The 19588-nt window shown below is 35.9% G+C and overlaps 2 protein-coding genes across 2 annotated transcripts; one reads left to right on the forward strand and one right to left on the reverse strand.

Moving 5' to 3' along the window:
• Positions 1–174: 174 nt before the first annotated feature.
• On the reverse strand, positions 175–2173 carry LOC120193652. The gene is made up of 2 exons (XM_039196088.1): positions 1896–2173; positions 175–1481 (listed from the first exon to the last, which is right to left on the reverse strand). Exons 1-2 carry the CDS (start codon positions 2123–2125, stop codon positions 185–187), a joined length of 1527 nt encoding a protein of 508 aa, XP_039052019.1. The 5' UTR covers positions 2126–2173; the 3' UTR covers positions 175–184.
• An 11297-nt stretch (positions 2174–13470) lies between these two features.
• On the forward strand, positions 13471–19472 carry LOC120193440 (CSC1-like protein At1g32090). The gene is made up of 11 exons (XM_039195929.1): positions 13471–13872; positions 14982–15134; positions 15215–15350; positions 15476–15577; positions 15745–15864; positions 16013–16093; positions 16238–16578; positions 17144–17389; positions 18133–18457; positions 18731–18964; positions 19076–19472. The coding sequence occupies exons 1-11, from the start codon at positions 13559–13561 to the stop codon at positions 19454–19456; spliced, it is 2433 nt and encodes an 810-aa protein (XP_039051860.1). The 5' UTR covers positions 13471–13558; the 3' UTR covers positions 19457–19472.
• Positions 19473–19588: the final 116 nt, after the last annotated feature.

Genomic DNA, 19588 nt, shown 5'->3' on the forward strand with positions numbered 1-19588 from the left:
ATTTCTGTACATTACACTTTTCCTTTTAAAGATACATTACAATTTTTTTAGAAAAAAGATAAGTTACAGCTCAATTATTGTCTGTTTTACCAACGTGGACTCTTTTAGCACTCGGAAGAGAGATTAAAATTTGAGTGTAAAAGAAAATCCTCCAGTTATTTTCTCTCTTACTTGTTCCTTTTTACTAAGCAGCTTCCGCGCTCACAGCTACACCCGCAGGCTCTTTCTTCGCATCGCCATTAACGTCGCTAATGCTCATGCTCATGCTATTGCTATCATCCAAGCCCTCTTCATTCACATGTCCGGCGGCTACTGCTCCTTCGACATCGCTAATGTTCCCATAAATGGATATCACCATCGCAATAGCTGCGGTGCAGAACGCGGTTCCAAAAGAAGTCCCGACGTTCGCAGCAGCGGATCCTGACGCTACAGCAAAGCCCAAACAAGTTCCCACCATTTTCACCCACGATAACCAAACTGAAAACGCGCCTTCTTTACCAGCCGGTGAACAGTCCATCGCCAAAACTCGCCCGAAAGCATGCAACACACCTGCCGATGTGCCTTGCACCGCGGCGAAAATCAGTACATGGTGTCTGTTCCAGTTGTGGTTTCGGAATTGGAAACCTGTTCCTGAAGTTACCATTGATAAAATGAGTCCCAGTAGATGCATATTCACAGCACTTGCTTTTAAAACAAGCTGAACCGGTTGCAGCAGCGGCAAAGCAACCGAAGGGAAAATGAAGTAAATGAGCCAGAAATAGAACAAGAACACCGGCTTGAGGCAGAGTTCACCGACCAAGTAAAGTACACCTCCGGTGAAAATGCACATTGATGTGAATGAAGAAAGACCCACAATTATAAGACTTCCAAGTCCATGATGATATTTAAGAGGGGAGAGAAAATGGCATTTTGGTTCAGGAAAAGTAACGATTTCCCCAGGCCTCAAGGCAATGACATAAACTATTCCGGCTAGCCATTTTAGTCCACTAAAAATGGAGACCACCCACAGGCCGATGAAAATCTCATGAATTCGGAGCATATAATACACAAACGATACAATCACGGCTGAGCCTATGCAGCCGGCGGCTGTAGCACAGAGCGACAGCCAACTTGAGAAACCTCTTCTAACTGGGAATTCATGTCTTTGAAGGGAGGTTCCGGTGAAGCCTCGGACCATTAGACCATGATGGCGGGTGTGGGAAGCTGTAGCAATGGTGATGCCAACCACGATAGGAGCAATATATACGGGGAAGATCCATGCAACTTTGAAGAATCCAGCAGGTAGACAAAAGAATGCTCCGAGGGCTGTTGCAGCTCCAGTAATAAGTTGCTGGTTCGGGCTATGGTCGAGGTTGGTGGAAATGAAACGGAGTACCGGGGCAGCCACAACTAAGCCTATTGCCCAAGAGATTGAAGTCCACTCTAAGGGTGAAACTTTTGAATTGCCAACTGATATTGAACTGCGTGTAAGTTGATCGTACCTGTAATTAAACGCAAAAAACATGAATTGCACATGCCACGTGTGCAAAGTGCTTATGTATCACATATTATATATTTAAAGGGATGACATGACACATGACATGTTTTTAAAGTAGTTATATGATATATGAAATATGTCTAAAGTGATAAAATAACACATGTTACATGTTCAAAGTGATATATAACACATATCATATCATCATTTTTACATATAAGATTTGTCATATTAACGATAAGAGTTGATAATTAGTCAACTAATATTTCTATCTAATCAGGGGCATTTTATTTCAAGAAATATTGGAGACAAAATACTTCAAAGATAAAAAAATATAGATTAAAATGACTATTTTAAAAAAAGTAGAAGTAAATTTTAGTATTATGCCTTTAAAATATACCTATGATAACTTAAGACTTACAATTTCATTTCACCGGCCATACAGGTGAGGCCCTTAGGACTCCGGCGTGGCTCAGTAGGTTCATCAACTACTTGACTGATGATTAGAGAAAACACAATAGGTATAAGAACTGTATGAACGAAGTAAGAGCACAGTTCATACGCATACCAAACCCAAATCTCATGTCTCGGAGGCTTATGCTCAAGCCCTGAATATGCCCTAAAAGCTTCCTTGGCCATCTCCATTTTCATGGCAGCGTCACCGTCATCGTCAAAGGTCGACCCATCGACGATTACCCGATGCTCATTTCGCTCAGGTGCATGGACTAGTTCCTCAGTGTTTTGAACTTCAAAGCTGTCTTCTGCCATGTTGGTTCTCAGCTTCTTAGATGAAGAAAAAAAAGTGTTGTTCGTGTAAGTTGAATGCGGAGAGAGAGTAGAAATAGACAAAGTAGTGGAAGAAAATATGAAAAGATTTTGTTGGGTAATGAATTCGGCAGTCGATGACCACTAGGAAGATCGGTGACGGTAGAGGTTGATATTCATGAGGGTGACATTGAACAATGTAGTGTTTTGTTGAGAATATATAATAGAATATGAGCATTGTGGTGTGGAATTTTCGAGAGCTTTGGTTTGGCAAAGCAAACCTTGTTATGTCCATTTTGAAATCGTGGGTATATAATTGGCATCTACCATTAAGCACAGTGAATTCGAAATCGCTTAGAGGTTTTGTACTCATCCATTTTAAATAGGGTGGATGGAGTGGGGACAATTCTGATAAATATTTGTTCTGTTCTTTTTCTTCTTCTTTCTTTTGGCTTTGATTTTTAAATTATTATTTTATCCCCTTATATTATGTGATATTTTTATACGTATGTTACATGTCCCAATAATTATATATATATATATATATATATATATATATATATATTATAGATATATATATATATATATATATATATATATATATATGTTAAAAGTACGGTAAAAACTAAATTATATATATATTATTGTAATACTCATGTCCGTTTTTGATATTTTAGTGGTATGAAGCGAACATATGAATTAGGCCTCTACTAAAAAATATTAAGTTGTAAGAACAAGTAAAAATAAATAAATTTGCTTGTAAATTATTATTTTTATTACGTTTAATAAATTATTTAATAAATACATCAAATTTTAAATAGAAAAAATCAAGAAATTTTATTAAACACTTAACTACTTACACAAAACAAATAAAAGAAGGCCAAAGTTCGATTTCAACCTTCTCCAACTTGTAAAAGAATAATAAAGAATAAGAGAGTGAAAAGTGAAAAAATAATTTTAAAATACCACACCATCATCGCCATTTAATGGTGGATAACCAAAAGAGAAATAAAATGTAATATTAAGCATGATTTTGTAAAAAAATGACCAAAACGGAAACAAAATAATAAATGAATGACTAAATAGATAATTTATCATTTTTAATTATATATTGGATTTCATAATTTTAGGCCCTTCCACGTGTTTAGGGATGGTCATGAGATCCGAACTTGATGGGTTTCGATCCGACGAGATCGGGTTGATTTTTTAAAAAAAAAATCGGGTTTGGGTCGGATTCGGGTTTAAGGTGAAAAATATCCGACCCAAAAAAATATAATTTTACCTTATATATTTAAGAATAATTATAATAATACTCCTCTATATATTAATTTTCAATTAAATCACTGTTTTTATTGAATAAAAATAATATTTTATTATTATTTCGGGTTTTATCTCAAAAGGTCGGATCGGATGAAGGGTATATATTCTTTGAATCGGGTCGGGTCGGTTCAGGTTGGCCGAAACCTGATCCAAACCCAACCCATGCTCATCCCTACTCATGTTCAAGCTCAGCTACGGCCTATTTACATCTCTGTCGTTAACTGGCCGAAGAAATGAATCTTAGAACATCGTTATGTTAAGGAAGAAATCAAAGCTTAGTGGTGGAGTGACTTTGAATGAAAGATTTTCAGAACACTGTAACTTACATGCTTAGCTGCATTTTGCAATTGGGAAGTAATATATTCCGCGCAGAATGAGTTATATTAACTTACTACAATAACCAATTACTACAATAACCTCCGAGGCATGAGATTTGTGGTCGGTGGCTCTAAACCCTAAACTCTAAAACATCTATGTTTATATAAGACTAATACTTGATCCTTATTCAGACTATTAATGTGTTATATTAACTTACTACAATAACCAATTACTTAACATAAAACTTCGTGTTTTATTTTTAAATAATTAAAAGTCATACTATTCAACATCAGATTTCAAGTTTAAAAAATAAAATATCAAGACGTATATACTTGATTCATTAAGGTTTCGCAACATATATACTTACTGAAGTAAATAATTATTGTACTTTGAATAGTCCAAGTGAGACTCTTTTCGGTTATGATATTAATCCAACATAAATGAAAAAGGACTATAACTTACAAAAATAATTCAAATATTAGATTTTATAAAGTTTAGTGGAACACATTTACTCTATTATACTTCGTTAAAACCAAAGGCGTAAACATATTAATCACAATCTAATAAAGAAAGTGGAAAGAGTAATTGACCTATCGAGTATGAGTATCATCATATAGTAAATACATTAACCTAACCAGGTTAATTATTATTTAAGACAAATGTTAAATTAATATTCATCTTTATTGTTTGATATAATAATCACATAGTCTTATATTTCCTTTGAAAAATATTTTAACCCTTATTGTTTTATTTATTTTTATCAAAATAAATTTTTTGAACGAAAATCGTTGAGTAACAATAAACGTTTATTGCTAATATGATATTATATATATCATAATATATATATATATATATATATATATATATCTATATATATATATATATATATATATATAATTATTGAAGTAATATATATCGGTGTTTTTCCCTAAAAATCACCGGTGATCGGTATATATCGATCTAACACCGGTCAGATTATATTTCCTGATCTAACACTCGTAGCAGTAAAGCGCGCCCCCTGAACCGCGCTATATGTTAATTTGGCGCCACTTGGAGTATAGCGCCCCCTGTACCGCGCTATACGCCACGTAGGGGTATAGCACGGATCGCCGAACCAAAATTATATTTAACGTGGTCCTTGGTCCGCGCTATATAATAATTACATATAACGCGGTGCATGTACCACGCCTTATATGTTTATAAATACACTCCTCCGGTTCTCACATCGCCTTGCATCTCTCCTATCTTATAAATTAATACAATAATTTCGTCAACGAGTAATAATTCTGGCAATCTTCTCATATTTGATTTAGAAGTTCCTGCGATTTTTCGTTATAAGGTAATTTTGTTATAATTTTTTAATTATACTTATTGTTTATTATCATTATTTAAAAAAATATTATACTAATTATTTTCAATTAATTTTTATGTTTGTAAAATTGAAAAGCGGGAGCATACGTCGAAATAGTTTTGCGGTGCAGGTAATAATATAAAATTATATTATTTAAATTATTTACGTTGATGTGTAAAAAAAAATTTGTGTTATATTTTCGTTCATATATAATTTATTTAATCAGGTTTGTTTCAGTTTTTTTTGCAGATATAATATTGTCGCACTTTTAAACTCAAAGAATGGCGCGACTTTCAGCTATTGTTTATTATGATGGTGAAATTCGAGAAGATGAAACCGACGTTGTTTTCGTATCAAATGAGTGTGTTAAAATATCATTCAAGAGAAACATAACTCTTGAGGAGCTAATAAACGAAGATTTCGAGGAAGATTCATGTTGGAAGTAGTAGAAGAATGTCGTCATTGCAGTACAGATTTCCAATATCATTGTTGCCATTAACTTATACAGCGTTCGAACTTTCGAACAATGATGATGCTCAAATGATAGTTGAAGCTCAAAGTAATTATTCAGACGCCGCTATTGAGATGTACGCACATTTTGTTCAAGTGCGTGTTGTTCGGGGTCAATCTTTAAGCTCACACTATGAGCTGGCTGAACAAGTTGACAGCCCGACTACAGTAATGTGTAATGATTTTAATGCCATAATGGGGAGACATTCATCCGCAACTCCTTACGATATGTACCGAGGTGGGTCCACGAACAATCTGTATGGCAACACCGCGTCCAGTTCAAGGGGAAGGCATTCATCTGCAAATTTCTTTGACCATATGGAGATGTCATCGACGCAACCATCTGTGCAGTTTCCATTTGACACGATGGCTTCAAGCTCCAGGGGAGGTATTCGACTGCGAGCTTTTTCGATCTGAATGTCGATATGACTTCCAGTTCAAGGGGAAGGCGTGCAAGTAGTAGGTTTTTCGACCTAAATGTGGAGAGCATGAAGGAACCATCATCTCCACCAGAAGAACCGCTTCGTGAGCCTGGTGCGGATGGTGCTGAGACTGGACTATTCATTCACCCAGAATCACCGCAATTCAACTCCGATGATGATGAAGTTCCAGGAAATGTGGCACAAACTGACCCTCCTGCACACATGTATGAAGCTGATTATAGTGCAATGTATGGGCCAGAATTTGCGAATATGCCTCATCTCGGTGACTATGGATATTACTCATCAATAAATAATGGTGAGTTATCTTTAGGCATGGAGTTTTCAAGCAAAGAATAAGCGATGATGGCTATCAAAAATTACAATATCCGTAATTCTGTTCAGTCCAGAGTCAACCGATCGACGATCGAAAAATATGTATGCTACTATGCTCGATGCGAAAACGAATGCAATTGGATGGTTCGCGTATCGAAAATGAAGAGGAAAAACAACATATGGGAACTAACAGTATACAACGATCCTCACATATGTTGTGCTGGAGGGGTCAACCAAGATCATCCCCAACTTGGACTCTGAAGTGATATGCCAAGCCATCATGCCCATGGTAAAAGCAAGCCCTCATATAGCTGTTGCAGTGTTGATTTCAGCTATACAATCGCAGTATGGGTTCACTGTCTCCTATAAAAAAATTTGGTTGGCAAAACAAAATGTCATTGTCAAACTTCATGGTGAATGGGATGCATCTTACAACGAACTTCCAGGTTGGTTTAGGCTGGTGCGGACGTTGAATCCTGGGACAATTGTGGACTTTGAAACCTCCTATGCATACCATAATGATCGAGTTCTTCACGATCGATGCCAATTCTATCAAGTTTTTTGGAGTTACCCACAGTACGTTAATGATGCTAAATACTGCAAGCCTGTGGTCCAGATCGACGCTACTTTCTTGTATGGAAAATACAAGCAAGTTTTATTATTGGCAGTTGTCCAAGATGGCAATCGCAACATTCTTCCAGTTGCTTTTGCTCTTGTCGAAGGAGAATATACATATTCTTGGGATTTTTTTCTCCTAAATTTACGTACACATGTTATTACGAGGGAAAAAATCTGTGTCATTTCAGATCGCGGAGCTGGGATCAAAGCAGCAATGGAGTCTTTGGGTCCAATGTGGCAACCACCCTTTGTCCAACATAGGTATTGTCTCCGACACATTGCTGCGAACTATCATGGAAGGTACAAGAATAATGATGAGCGTCAATTAATTGTGCGCATGGGTAAGTGAAAGCAAGTTAGTAAGTTATACATTTTTTGATCATTTTAATTTTGCAAAGAAATCAAGTTTGTAAGTTATACATTTTTTGATCAGGTTACGAACTACTTCCTCGAACGTTTGAATCAATTCTTCAAGATTTGCGGGCGAAGAACGAGGAAGGATACGATTACATCAGCCTCATCGATAAAGAAATGTGGACGAACGCATATGATAGTGGATATCAATATGGACACATGACGACCAACTTGGCTGAGGCAATCAATTCAACCTTAAAGGGTGCACGTCACTTACCTGTAGCGGCTTTGGTAAAAACTACATATTTTTTTTTGTTTGGGGGCGCTTTTTACAAAGCTCGGGGGACAAGCTTAAACCTGAATGCAAGGCGGTCATGTCTATCACCCTAGATTAGTTGCAGATCTACAGAAAAAAATTGATGCATCAAATGGAATGTCTGTAACAAGCTTCTCTATAAGGCATGAAATGTTTCGTGTCACAGAGTTGCTGCGACCTCTTCAAGGGATTGAAGCTGTGTCGTTAAGAGTAAATCTAAGGGACATAACGTGCGATTACGAGTTTTTTCAAGCTCTGAAGTATCCATGCTCTCATGTGATAGCAGCTTGCTCGTATACACGTCAAGACTGGCTTCCTTTTATACCAAATCTGAGTTTATTGAGGGAGCGTGGTCGTCCAAAATCTAATCGAATTCATTACGATATGGATATTCGAGAAAGATCTAGACAAGACAGAAGATGTGGCCATTGTAGAAACCCATGACACACTAGAAAAAACATGTCCACTTCTATTGTCATCAAGTAACAATTGATGAGGAAATGATGTATTTGTTTATCAAATAATAATTCTTGTATTTTAATTGCATTTACTTCAAGTTTATGTCATTCGATAATCGCTGATGAAGATTAAAAAAATGAACACAATCATTAAATTTTATCAAACTAATAACAATTTGGTATTTAAATACAACAAACTTACAATAAGAATTAAATGGTAAATGATAACCAAATTACAATAACTGATATTAAATAATAATAAACAAAATTAACTGAAATATATTAAAAAAGTCCAATAAATTTAACAAAATAAAGTAAGTATTAAATGAGAAATAATAAAAAATTATAATTAAACAAAATTAAGTAAATACAAATATAATAAAAAAAATATATCGATGCCTGCATCGAGAATGTGTTCCGCAGGGCGGTGGCTGTCGGTCTCGAGGAGGATTTCTTCGTATCACTGGTTCTGACTCCTCACTGTCATCATCGTCGTCGTCGTTGTCATCGTCCTGAGCAGGTACATTAGGTTGATGAGGAACTAATGACGATGAAACACCTCTATAGAATAAGGACCCTGGAGGTGTATGACTGACTATCCTACCGGCCTGTGAAAACTGGGAAAACCCAAACATCGCTGAGTGTGAAAACTGTACAGAAGGTGTCTGTGCTGCGGCCATGGATGATGAGGCTGAACCTGCCAAATATCTAACATATGAACCCCAAGTCGAATCTACAAATATAGACCCATAATAGCCTCTAGGAAGGGTCATTTGTGACGGTGACGGGGTCATAAAACCAGGTGAAGGCGACGGCGGTAACATCTGGTAATGGAAAGGCGATGGCGGCATCATATATGGCTACGGTGGCTGCTGGGAAGGTCCTGCTGGTGCAGCTGGGGATGAACCGAAAGCACCTGCTCTCCGTCTACGAGTCGGGGGACGATGGTGTTGTGTCGGTGAACGTCTTTGTCGACATCGTGGAAAGGTCTGCCCTCGTGCATCCTCGGGAAGTAGAAACGATTTCCCGTTACTGATGAACCACTCATAATAATCCTCAACAAACATCAAGAAGTCAGTAAAAATGGGCTCTCTACGTGGAAGGCGCCGATGTCGATCCTCCCACAACACGACCCACTCATGATGCCTCACCAGCCAATCTGTATCTGTCTTGCCGCGTCTATCTAAGCTATAAAACTCGTCCATATTGTGAGGTGCTTCTGGAATTGGTTGAAAACAACCAAACTGCCGGAGCACGGGATCAGTGGAGTGCCACTCGACGGTCGCATAACAGATCAGATGGACCATCGCCATCCAAACATCTGATGGACCCCTCAACTCAGGTGGGATCACCGCCCTCACATCATCAGTAGAATATGGCACCCATTCAAACTAAAACAAATAATATATAATTTTTATCAAATAATAATATCTAATTATAAACTATAATCTAAAATCGATTTTTAAATATTAAAATTCATACCTGTGTGTCAGCCTTCTGATCGATTAGCACCCTAATTTTTTCTAAATCATCAGGTAGCTCCTGATGATTTTTCCTATCAGTAGACCATCTATTCAAGAAAAAAAATTGTTATACGCTTGTATAAATTATAATATACAAAATCAGTTTTATAATTACCTCAGAAGTAGTGGAAATACGAATGTGTTCTTCACAACGGGACATAAAAAGGGCAAACGATACCATGCCCAAGACTGCAGCAGTAGGAGACATCCGCCGATAGCATTACGCCTGTAGTCAGTGGCTCCACACATCTCCCTGTACAGCAAAGCCAAAACTGTCGAGCCCCAACTGAATGATCTGGCGAGACGAAAGTCGCTAAGATGTCGCAACCACATGCAGTGAACTAGGTTGCGCGATTTGTCCAGCATCAACAACCCTCCTATCAGCTGCAGTATGCATGCCCGTGCATACATCTTAACCTCATCCTCAGAGGCGTCTGCGCTTAACTCCCGAAAATTGGCATCTAACCAAATTAACGGTATCCTACCTCCGATAAAATTTTCCGGGACACGTCCTAGACTATCCCGATACAAAGTAGTCCAAGAATCGGAAGCTATCCCCGATATCACATCTCCATCCACCAGAAGCCCCAGGTGCATAGAAACATCCTCAAGCGTGATCGTGCACTCTCCGCACGGAAGATGGAATGTGTGGGTCTCCGGCCTCCACCGCTCTACTAAGGCAGAAATCAGGTCTGTCTCTATCTTACAGTGACCCTGATATCTACCTATGTAACTGAATCCAGCCTCTAATAAATACGGCAAGACACAGTTGTGTATCACTAACTTAAGATTTCTAATAAAAGGATCTAATACACGATCATTCTTCTAAAAATAAATAATTACAAAAATTAATTCTTAATCTAATAATCATGCATTAAATAAATCAACTAATTATTACTAATAATTTAAATTAAATTAAAACATTAAAATGTTACTGTATCAGCAAAGTGTCGAGATATTTAATTCTTAATCTAATAATCATGCATTAAATAAATCAACTAATTATTACTAATAATTTAAATTAAATTAAAACTTTAAAATGTTACCGTATCAGTAAGTGTTGAGAATGTTACTGTATCAGCAAAGTGTAGAGATATATGATTTTCATCCGAGCGAAGTAGACTGTCTTCCATTATATATCTGCAAAAGAATTATATTAGTAAAATATTAAATAAAGTTAAATACTTAAATAAATTATATACATAATAGTAAAAATATTATAAAATATACCTTAAAAAGGGAGAGTATTTGAGAGAAGTTTAGAGAAATTGAGAGAATTTGGTGTGATAAAAGTGATTGAGGATGGGGGTATTTATAGGGAGAATTGGGGTGTGGAGGGGCGGTATTTAGGGGTATAGCGCGCCCCCCTGTACCGCGCTATACCCCACGTATTAGATACCTAGGTATAGCGCGGGTCAGAGGGCGCGCTATACCCACGTGACGCCAAATCAGCTTATAGCGCAGTTCAGGGGGCGCACTTTACTGCTACGGGTGTTAGATCAAAAAATATAATCTGACCAGTGTTAGATCGATAAATATACCGATAACCGGTAATTTATTGAGAAAAACGTCAATATATATCATATAATCGTTTTTATAAAAGTCAAAACTTTTATTTTATTTTTTGATTAAATAAAGATATCATATTCTAAAATAAATGTCAAAATTTAAACTTATACAAGATAAATTAATATGAGCGTCCTTCATCATTGCACCACATAATTGATCACAAAGTCACTTTTATTTAACACGATGGTATAATATCAATGGAAAAAGGGAAATTCTTTTCCTTTGTACAAGAAGGAATGAAAATTGATTTTTTACTCAAATATCACATATTTAAAAAAAATTATTCTAACATATATTTTTTTTTATTTCTTGAATCAACATCTTTTTTATGTGACGTAAGTTAAAGACGCTTTATGCACGACACATTTTTTAGAAAGAATCTTTTCGTAGGATACGTCTTTTACGATGTGGCAACAGATTGTCAAAACTTTTGAAGTTGGGCTGAAATGAAAAAAAAAGTAGATAAAAATATGAAAATTATACGAATTTTGTCCAAAAATAACAAATGTGCACGGTGTGTCAAAGACACATAATTGCACGAACAAGAACACAAGTCGAGCAACAAGGCACACATATATTAGCCTTATGTTCAATTACTCAATAAATGCATGTTTAAAAGCCATATTTAAACACTTGGAAACTCACATATAGAAACAACGTAGGATTTGAGAAGCTAATAGGGGTTTCTCAAATGACATAATGCTAAAAAATAAACATAACATTTGATTAAATAGTCATTTTGGCCCCTATTCTTTTTGAAGAATTTTGGCCCTAACAATTTATTTTATGGAAAAAATATCTCAAACGTTTAACTAATAGTCACTTTAGCCCTTATAGTTTGGGAGTATTTTGACTCCCAAAGTTTCATTTTAGTGTAAAAAGACCCTTATTTTAGAGTATTGATAGTTTGTTGACTAAGTGTTTCATTCACGTAGTGATTTTTTTTTGTAACAAAACAAAAAGGTTGAAGGTTAAAATGCTCAAAATGAAGAACAAATGCTAAAGTGATTGTTTAATCAATGTTAAATATATTTTTATCATTTCGTATTTTCAAATCATACATCGTTCATGTATGAGTTTTTAATTGTTTAAATATAATCTTTTAAACATGTATTTATTAAGTGATTGAACAAGACATATTTTCTAAGTCGTTTTCACTTAATTCATCTTTATTATATTTTTTTTTTTTTTACAAAAATGAGTTCTAAGGAAATAATTTGAAATACATGTCCGAATAGGAAATAAATTTTTAATTTGGATAAAAAAATCCAAGAAAATCATGTAAAGATTTGAAAAGCTAAAAAGAATAATTTCTTTATCATATCTTTATGTTTAGAACTTTAAACCTTATTAAGACAATAAAAATCATACTTTTTTTCTTTTGTTGCCTGATTTTGGGGCCTTGATAGAGGCGTCTCATCTTTCTATGCAAATATAAACAAATGAACGCGGAGGAACTGAAAATTTTCTAAAACATATAATGACTTAACAAGAAAATAAAAACGAAGGATGGGCATGGAAGTCGAACTCGTTCAGTTTTGATTCGACCTGATTTGATTGGATCAGATTTAAAAAAAATTTATTTTATATATGTATGAATAATTACAATAATATCTTTTATATATTATTTTTTTAATTAAATCATTATTTTTATTGAATAAAAATATATTTTTTTATTTCGGGTTAGATCGAGTCGGATCAGATTTTTAAGTTATATATCGGGTCGGTTTCGAGTTGGATGAAATCTTGTTTCGATTGGATAAAATTTCAGATGAAAGATTTCTTATTCCGGGTCTGATGAAAAAAACCGACCCAATCTAACGCATTTAATAAAAACTATGAGAAACAATCCCCAAAAGCAATTCTCTCACATTCAATAAAAAAGCATTAAAACAACAGAACAGTCATGCTCTCGTTGTCACATGCACATGAAAGCTCTTCCAAGTCAACATAAACCAAACCCTTGATTAAATGATTCATAACCCATTTAATTATATGGCTTGACAGATCAAAATCCACTAGTTTCCACTTGAACATGGGAAGAAAGATTAAATATAACAGTATCTATTATAAATATATTAATATATTACTTCCTTTCTGTTATTACATCAGCAGTCACATAATTTGGACCGTTATCCTTTGTGTCTGTCTCTTATCTCTTTCAAAACTTTTTCACATCACATGCTTTGTTTTTCTAAAGCTCTGCTTTTTGTAGTTTTCGTCTCCAATGGCTACTCTTGGTGATATTGGTGTGTCTGCCTTGATCAACATTTTGAGTGCATTTGCATTCTTGTTGGCTTTTGCTCTGTTGAGAATTCAGCCGGTCAATGACAGAGTTTACTTCCCAAAATGGTATATCGACGGAGGGAGAACAAGCCCAAGCAGGGGTGGGAATTTTATGGCGAAGTTCGTCAACCTGGATTTCAAGACTTATCGTACTTTCTTGAACTGGATGCCGCAAGCTTTGAAGATGAGTGAGACCCAACTTATCAGCCATGCTGGCCTTGATTCTGCTGTTTTCCTCAGAATTTACACTCTCGGGTACGCTTTGCTCTTTCCCTTCAATGTTTTAGCGTTTACTTGATCGTTGATTGTGGCTGATATGCTGTTTCTTTTGACAGAAAGATCGAATTTTGTACTATAATTTGCTTTGTTTCAAATATTTACATTGTGGGTCTGAAGTCTCAACAAAAACAGAAGAAACTTTATCTGTACTTTCTCTCGAGAATTCATACTCGATGGTTATCAATTTTCTTGTTTTATTCTTCCCATTTCCTTTTCTACTTGTTTTGGGCTCTGGGTAGTATTTATTTATTGTGGAAATTCTGGAATTTGAAGGAGAATAAACTGTGTTTCAAATTATGTTTTTGTGATTGATTTTCGGAATCAAATTGGTAAAATTTGACGTAGAACTAGCTTGTTCCTTGTTCATTTGGTATTGTAACTCTGTATCTAAGCTGGCCGCAGTCTATGTTATTACCTGTGTTAAAATCATAGCATAATTCTGTGTCGAATTGTACATTAAGTGTTACATTAAGTGAAGATTGGGGTTTCTTTAGTTGCATTTATATGTGCTTTGAATAACTGGCGTTGACTTATCGAGGAATACTATATCAGTTAAATTTAGCTGAAGCTGCACTAATGGCAACTAATTGTAGAACTATCCGAAGCAGTTCTTTTACACGATTTAAGAGTTAAAAAGCATGTTACTGTTCCTTATGATCGATGCCTTTGGTTGCCGCACAGATTAAGCATAATTTATAGGACTTGAAAAGGATGAGTAGACTTCATTTTTATTGTTTCTTTTTGCACATTCAAGTCTTGAAGGATGGCTTTTATGGTTTAGCATATTTTACCATCTGGTCACCATTTTTCACTGTTATGGTGTCTTTACATTATATGGACTTGCTCGTATATGGAGCTCGGTGGAATAGATGATTTGATGCATCTTCTCTGCATACTATAACTATTTGTGATTTCTTTCATCTGTTCACAAAATGCCTCCATCACCTCACACTTTTAGTTTTTCTTGTCTTGACTTCAGATATTGACTGTTTCTTTGATAATTGATGCATTTCCACCTTCAGGATAAGAGAGAAGCTTTAATATCCGTGACCATTTCTCTAACACAGTTGTTTCATCTCTTACAGCTTAAAGATTTTTGTGCCGATAACTGTTGTGGCACTGGTTATCCTTATTCCGGTGAATGTGTCAAGTGGAACATTATTTTTCCTCAGGAAAAAATTGGTTGTGAGTGACATCGATAAGCTTTCAATATCAAACGTTCCTCCTGAATCTATAAGGTAAGTTTAGCAAGTTATCTTTAAGAAACATCTCCTTGCTGCTTTTATCGCTTTTCTAACAAGCTAAGGTAAAATTTCAGGTTTTTTGTTCATATTGGATTAGAATACTTGTTCACCTTTTGGATATGTTTCATGCTCTACAAGGAATATGATACTGTAGCCACAATGAGGTTGCATTTCTTGGCCTCAGAGCGTAGGCGTCCAGAACAGTTCACTGTGAGTTCGGCATTCTATTTTACTATCTTAAGAAAAGTTACAGCATATTTAAAGTTGAGAAGAAACTTTCGTAAAGTCTTCTTATCATTAATATTTGAGGATCGTAAAATTGGTGAATTTTGCAGGTAGCTGTGAGGAACGTGCCACAGATTCCAGGTCACTCGATAGCAGATTCTCTAGATCATTTCTTCAAAACAAACCATCCTGATACTTATCTTTGTCACCAGGTAATCCACATCTTTGGCTTAATATTTTCTTATGCTTTTATTTAGAATCAGAGTTTCAAACATAATATATATGTATATATATATATATATATATATATATCACATCCTTGTCCCTTCTTGTGGGGCTTTACTTGTCTTTATAATTCCTTCATTATTTTTATGTGCAGGCAGTATATAATGCAAACAGATTCGCTAGAATGGTTAGAAAAAGAGACAGGCTTCAGAATTGGCTGGACTATCACCAATTGAAGTTTGAAAGACATCCGGAGAAGAGACCAACTAAAAAGGTAGTTTATGCTTCTGTACTTTCATGGTAGTGACAGAAAATGTAAGCTCTATTTTCATGTTTTTCTTTGAGATTTTTATCAACTTAACGATTCATCCAATATATCATGGACGTAGTCATTTGATGCCTTGAATGCTTTCCACTTTCAGATAGGTTTTCTTGGGCTATGGGGTGAAAGAGTTGATTCCATTGATTTCTACAAACAACAGATAAAAGAATTTGATAAACAAGTAAGCTCATGCTGCTGTTTTCATTCCAATACATTAGATACTTAATGTTCCGAGTATTGTTTTAACTTATTTTCTTTCCGAATTTTTCTGGACCTTTGGATGGCTCTGATAGTTTTCCTATTGCATTGTTTTTAACTGTCTCAGATGGAGCTAGAGCGCCAGAAGGTTCTCAAGGACTCCAAATCTATCCTGCCTGTTGCTTTTGTATCATTCAAATCACGTTGGGGGGCTGCTGTTTGTGCACAGACGCAACAAAGCAAAAATCCTACACTATGGTTGACAAATTGGGCTCCAGAGCCACGTGACGTTTATTGGCGAAATCTAGCTATACCATTTGTCTCATTGACCATTCGGAAAACAATAATATCGATATCAGTATTTGCGTTGGTATTTTTCTACATGATACCCATCGCTTTTGTGCAATCTCTTGCAAATCTAGAGGGTCTTGAACGAGTTGCTCCTTTCCTTAGGCCAGTTATAGAACTGTAAGTTATCAATTCTCAGCTTATAGATTCAACAATTGTGATTTACCTATATGCATATATATTTAGTAGCACTAAACAATTTTTTGCAAAATTTTATTCTTAGATTAGTTCTTACTTTTCATAATTTTCTCTTTAGATCACTTACAAAATGATAGTTTATGTTTTTATATATGCACTGCATTGTACATAGCAAACTGCGACAACGAGCTTTTCTTTCTTGCCATATTGAGTCTGGGTGCTATACTGTTATCATTTTCCTTTGATAGTTGTCTGATTTACATGCAGAGAAAAGTATTTGGTAACTAAACAAAAGTGCTGTGTTTGGGGTGCTGCTTGCTAATTTATATCATTAATTTTGTCTGTAAGCTAATAACTGTAATATGGTTTGTTGGGCCCCATTTAACATTTTCATAGTCTTTCAACTTGGGAGACTTTCCCATGATGATATTATCACCATTTTAGCAACTCTCAGACAATATTATTTAATCAAAGAATGGTTAGTATCTTGAAACTTTGTAACTTCTTTTAATACACTCACAAAGAGTTAATTGAAAATAATATGCAGGGGCTTCATCAAGTCTTTCTTGCAAGGTTTCCTTCCTGGTCTCGCTCTTAAAATCTTTTTGTACATACTGCCTACAATTTTGATGATCATGTCAAAGATCGAGGGACATATAGCAATATCAACTCTTGAACGAAGAGCATCGGCAAAGTACTATTATTTTATGTTGGTGAATGTGTTCTTGGGGAGTATAGTGACTGGAACAGCTTTTCAGCAACTGCACTCTTTCCTTCACCAATCACCTACCCAGTAATGCTCCTTTAAACTCTTTTTTTTTCTTTAATTATTATCTTAAGATGTTATAGAATTATCTGAATTTGCTAATTTAATTTACTGAAACACGAGATCTAACGTGGAGGGGGGAGGGGAACAAGAGTCTTAGAATGTATACCTGCTAGGTAATTTTAAGGAGCGAGCTGTATGAATCTACACCCCTTTGAATGAAATCTGACCGCTATATATAGCAATCTTAGGTGGACTCCCATGGTAATGGCCATTAAAACAAGCTCCGACTGATATAGTACCAAATAAGGTTAGTAAATGGAGCTTCTCAAGACATTGAAAGGTGATTCTTGAAATGCTGTAATGGTGGACCTCAATATGCTATGATGGAATGCCTACAGAAGGGGAAAGTAATCCATAACACACTGCAGCCATTGAGGCTTCTAAAGATACCGACAGAATGCAACTCATATCTATTGTTAAATTAAAGTTGGTTCCACAAGAGTCCGACTGTCCAAGAGCTTGTGGGGCAGCAAATATTAGTCCAACTATGAACGATAGTTAGTAGGAAGATGACAAAGAGTATTAGTCTCTGGGAACTAGTTATTGTGAGTAGAGTAAAGCATGTAAATTTAGCATACCGTAATGTTAAGGTTGTGTAAGTCAATTTTTCATCCTGCTTGGGGACCATTTTTAAATTGTGCAAATACTTTAGTGTATAGCTTTGAAGATGTCTCATCACAAGTTCTGATTTTCCTACTATATTGCAGGATACCTAGAACCATAGGGGTGTCAATTCCAATGAAGGCCACTTTCTTTATTACATATATAATGGTTGATGGATGGGCTGGTATAGCTGGTGAAATTCTCCGACTGAAACCATTGGTTATTTTTCATCTCAAGAAGATGTTTCTGGTGAAGACGGAACGAGACAGAGAAAAGGCAATGGACCCGGGCAGTGTGGACTATCCGGAAACTCTCCCAAGTCTCCAACTGTACTTTCTTTTAGGAATTGTATATGCAGTGGTTACTCCCATCCTTCTTCCTTTTATATTAGTCTTCTTTGCCTTTGCCTACCTGGTATACCGTCATCAGGTTAGTTTAAGAACCATGCTTTTATATTTAGATGCGTACGCTTTCTGCAAGGTCTTCTCGTAGTTTACCATTTACTATAAGCCTGCAGCTAAAATAAAATGTCTTTATTCAGAACTTATTGTTCAATAGGATGCTCATAGGTCATAACTGCTAAAACTCAACTCTCGAGAGATGAAGTCGATTAATCTGAAGACTTTTGTAAATCATGTCAGTTGTAGGCCTTCTGTTGTTTTAAAAGTTCAATAATCTCATTTTCCATTTGGTCATTTGCAGATAATTAATGTCTACAATCCCCAATACGAGAGTGGTGCCGCATTCTGGCCACATGTGCACAGCCGCATAATAGCAAGCTTATTGATCTCTCAACTTCTATTGATGGGGCTGCTTAGCACCAAAAAGGCTGCTAATTCAACTCCTTTTCTTGTTATCTTACCCATTTTGACCTTATCCTTCCATAAGTATTGCAAAAGCCGCTTCGAACCTGCATTCAGAAAGTATCCACTGGAGGTAAAAGCTGACTCAATCGTATGACAGTTGTTGGTTATAGCAAACAAGTTAGGCATTCCTGTTACATGCACCTTTACTATCGATGAAAGTTCGTTAATAATCTTTTTGCAGGAAGCAATGGCAAAGGACTTAATGGATCAGACCACAGAACCTGATATAAGCTTAAAAGCTTTCTTAGCTGATGCTTACTTGCACCCGATTTTCCGATCTTTTGAGGAAGAGGAGTTGGTAGAGGTCAGAGTTGATAAAGTTAGAGTTGATAGACACCAAACTGATGCTGAAAATGGCCAAACGAGAGATGATCTCAGTTCCTCCCCACCACATCATGTACATCAGCCCACGTCTCCGCCTCACCATAGCTATCAGCCCGCCTCCCCGCCGCAAGACATCTATCACCACAGCATACCTGAATACGAATATAATATCTCTTCCCCTCCCCATTATGGATATCAATATCATTATGAAGCAGAGCCATGGACCCCAAGGTACTAATATGCTTAGAAAGAGTCTTACCAATTTGTGAGACTTCTTAACTTACAACCTGGGGTTAGGCATTGATGATGGAGTCATTTTCTTTCCTGTAATTACTTTTTTCTTTTCTAGCTTAAGTGCATATCGTTATAT

The sequence above is a fragment of the Hibiscus syriacus genome, unplaced genomic scaffold (assembly GCF_006381635.1).
Source record: "Hibiscus syriacus cultivar Baekdansim isolate YM2019G1 unplaced genomic scaffold, ASM638163v2 tig00116996_pilon, whole genome shotgun sequence".
NCBI classification, from domain to species: Eukaryota; Viridiplantae; Streptophyta; class Magnoliopsida; order Malvales; family Malvaceae; genus Hibiscus; species Hibiscus syriacus.